Source organism: Oryzias melastigma, linkage group LG22, assembly GCF_002922805.2.
Source record: "Oryzias melastigma strain HK-1 linkage group LG22, ASM292280v2, whole genome shotgun sequence".
Lineage (NCBI taxonomy): Eukaryota > Metazoa > Chordata > Actinopteri > Beloniformes > Adrianichthyidae > Oryzias > Oryzias melastigma.
Window position 1 is genome coordinate 25,005,116 of NC_050533.1, and position 3,799 is coordinate 25,008,914.

A 3,799-nucleotide genomic window follows, 5' to 3' on the forward strand; every position below is an offset into this window, starting at 1 on the left:
TCCATGAAGATGGGAGGCAGGAGGACCGCATGACAGAATGCGGCATCAGTAGCGATGGATTCCTAAACCGTAACCTCAGACCCATCTGAAGCCACGCCCTCAAACCCCGGGATTCTTTCACGGTGGAAACCTTTTGTGCTCCGCTGCAGCCCCACAGAGGCAGAGGAGGGAGAAGACGCCATGGCTGATCAGGAGAGACTTGGCTGTGAGGGTGAACTCCAACAGTCGATCTGCTAAAACTACATCCTGTTAGCGCTCCCAGACCGACTGTCCAGTCAGCCGTGAATGTGACAGCAGGTGGAACGGGGCTACGAATGGATGCGAGAGCCTGGAAAGTTTCCTTCTGGAAGTGTGTGCAGCTGAGCGTGTCCAGTTTGTTCAAATGAATACAAAACAAACCACAATAACTTAAATTTATCGTCAACACCGGAGGTTGCAAAGTCTCATGGATCTCTCTAGCAGCGAGCCGCAGCCGCCTCCGCTCCAACGAGGCGGCGTCGACAAATGTAAAACATGTTCAAGGTGGAAGGAAGGAAGGAGCACCTCCTGTTTTCTCCCCCTTCCTCTTCCTCACTCTCCCTCCGCTTTCCACATCCATTTGAGCGCCCCCAAAGCCGCAGTGGGAGGAGAGAGAGAGTTTGCTGAGGATTCAGTCCACCACATGAGTTTCCAGTCCTACATCCCAGCATGCACCTCTCCCTGCCGGCACTAGGCTGGCAGAAGTCTTTAAAGGAGGGGGCCAAGGTGAGAGGGGTGACAGAGCTTTGGGTGTTGGGGTGTCGGGACGCTCAGATGCATGTGGACGGCTGAGCGGCCGGCTGCTGTTTGCGGTTCCTCAGACCTCCGGGCTTCTCCTTGTAGTTGACGCACATCTGCTGAGAGACGTCCACCAGCGCGCTGGCCACCGCCAAACCTGCACACACACAACCGCATCACTCAAAGAGGGCAGAACACAAACTTCCTCTGATCAACAAGTTCTTTCTTCTCTGTGAACTGAAACTACAAAAACTGTCAGAAACTGATGTGATGGTTGGAAAACATCTATTTAACACAACATCAGCTAAGATTAGAGAGAACGTGTCACATTTTAGGATAAAGAATGATGGCACTTCAGGATCAGAGGAGATGATGCTGTCTTCAGTCTGAGGGGGTAATATCATAATGTGGGGTTTTATCAGAGGCTCGGAAAAGTCACATCTCAGAAAAACCATTTATTTTAATCAACAAAGTAAATGTTTATAGAGCCCCTAAAGGGACATTGAAATAAATAAATAAAAAATTAGAAGTTTAAAAAAAATATGGTTACTATCCTGTGCGCACCAGTTAGTAACAAAAACTATTTTTTTTACTTAATTTTTTAGAAATATATTTTTTAACTTCAATTTAAAGAAAAATAGAATAAAATTTCCAAACCCTGACTTTAAGAAAAACACATTTTTCTGGTACTAAGTAGTAACCAGAACAAAAGTTTTTACTTAAATAAAAAATAAATAAATAAAAATAAATAAATAATAGCAATTATTATCTAATTTTTGGAAATAAAAATGTTCAGTTACTATCTGATATGTACCAGATAGTAACCAGAATTTTTTTAACTTCAATTAATAAAAAAACAAAGTTGCTATCTAGTGCTCACCAGTTAGAAACCAGAACAAAAGTTTTTACTTCCATTTAAAAAAAAAAAAAAAATGTTTTTAGAAAAAAATGTTCAGTAACCACCAGATAGTAACCTTAACATTTTTTCTGTACGTAACATAAAAAAAATGTAGTCACTATTTGTTGCACAGTTGTTACTAACCAGAAAAAAATGTATTTTTTTACTGAAATCAGTTAGAAAAACATTTTCTTTTTCACTTCAATTTTTTGAAAATGTTTCTCACAATATCACATCTAAACCATGCTGTGAAAACTACATCAGGGAATGATGTGTGGAGTAAGAAATGACAGCCACTCTCTATTAAAACAGAGAGAACACGTGAATTTATGCTTAATATTTCATCATGATGATCAAGATTTAAGAAAAAAACGGGAGGATGGGTGGAGCCATGTATCATCAGATCTTGAGTGAGAGCCCCCTTAAGCCAGGAGGCTAAAAATGGGTCTTTCAACAGGGTCATGACCCAAAACATTTAACCAAGACAAACAAGGAAGCAGATGAAGGTCATGGAGTGGTCCTGCCAGTCTTTGGACCTCAATCCTCTAGAAAACCTCTGGAGAGAGCTGAAGCTCAGAGTTACCCAGCAACAGCCTCCAAATCTGAAGGATTTAGAAATCCTTCTTAAAGAAGAGTGGACCAAAACTCATCCTGATGTGTGCAGAAACCTGATCAACTATAGGAAACCTTTGACCTCTCAGCTGATAAGAAGGTCTAAGTCTTTCCAGTAAGAGGGTTCAAATATTTTTTTTTAATAAATTCATATACATTTTTTTAAAGTTGATTTCTTTATTTTCAAACCTAAAAAACAGCAGTGGATCAAAGGCATTTTTCCTCCACTGTACGGAACTGCAGCAGGAAACTGAAGAACAGACGCGTGTCCAGGACTCAGGAATTCAAAAGAGAAAGTCCCATCTGAAGTAAACATGCAGTCGTCTGTGCAGTCATCGACTCGCTGTTTGATCTAAGTGTGGATGAAGGGGTTGGCTCAAAACAACCTCAGCAATACGCTGAAGGCACATGTGCAGAGAGGAAACCATCACCGTCCTGGAAGCAAGCTAGAAATCTATGAACATGTTAGATATGTGGAGAAGGTGGAGCTTAACCAACAGTCTCAAACGCCACCTAAGGGAGCGCTCTCAGGAGCCCAGGACCTCATGGTAATTAGTAAGACCCAGAGGCACGCCGATGATCTGGAGACTGGAGTGATGCTGGCGGAGAGGCTGGACCTACGGAGCCTATAAAATGGACCGATGAAAATGACTGAATTACCCGATAGAAGCTGTTTTACGACCAATATTGGATTTTTTGGTAGTAATCTCATTTCTAATAAGTATAGATGCTAATAAACATACATCAACCAAAATGACAACTATGGCTTAGATGTGCCTGAAGCCCCACTCCAATCATTGCTTGATCTATTTTCAAAGTGTTCCTAAAGGTCTTTTAATGATGATGCTGTTTTTAGACAAAACCTAAAAACATGTGTCGTTTTCTGGGACATAGTTTCTGCAGAGCGACAGGAGTTGATTAGAAATTCACCTCTGAGTTAAGCTTGTGCTCACTTCCCATCATCCCTTTGTTTACACACACTCCTGCTAGCTTACAGCCCTCACAACCTGAACCGATCATTACCAGTGCAACAAAAACAGTGTTGGAGGTATCCAGCCGTACAGTTTAGATCCAGATACCAGCTCAGAAGAGGAAAACAGTCTTCTACAAGTGGATGTATCAAGCAGAGCAAGGAGCTTTTGATCTGTAGTTTGTTCGTAACTACAAGATTTTCAAACTGCATTGTTTTGTCTGCTTCTAATTCCTCACAACTTAAATAATGAAAAACTAAAGGTGAGTTCACACCGAACCTGATTTGCGTGGCAGAGGCGGCCAGTTTTGATAAGTCAATGGTACAGGCGCGCTCTGAGGCGATCTGAAGCCAGGCGGCGCAGTTTGAGCGATGGGCGCGACGCAAAAGTCTGCCAGCAGCTCGATTAGAGCGACGAGGCGCAAATCGGGCAACACAGCCAAAATATAAATACCTGAAGTTTGACAGGTAGCTGCTGTAGCAGTCAAGGCCCCCAAATGTAACAATTTGTGTTTCCAGACCCTGGAACAAGAATTCACTCCCTAAGTAACTGACTAATAAAA

The 3,799-nt window shown here is 42.2% G+C and overlaps 1 protein-coding gene across 2 annotated transcripts in view; it reads right to left on the reverse strand.

The window, feature by feature from the left end:
- Positions 1-398: 398 nt before the first annotated feature.
- The window catches only part of atrn (attractin), a 130,813-nt gene continuing 127,412 nt past the window's right edge, over positions 399-3,799 (reverse strand). For both annotated transcript variants that reach the window (XM_024262193.2, XM_024262268.2), the window contains exon 29: positions 399-913. In XM_024262193.2, coding sequence (XP_024117961.1) covers positions 789-913 — 125 coding nt within the window. In that variant the 3' untranslated portion in view covers positions 399-788. The remainder of the gene's footprint in view (positions 914-3,799) is intronic.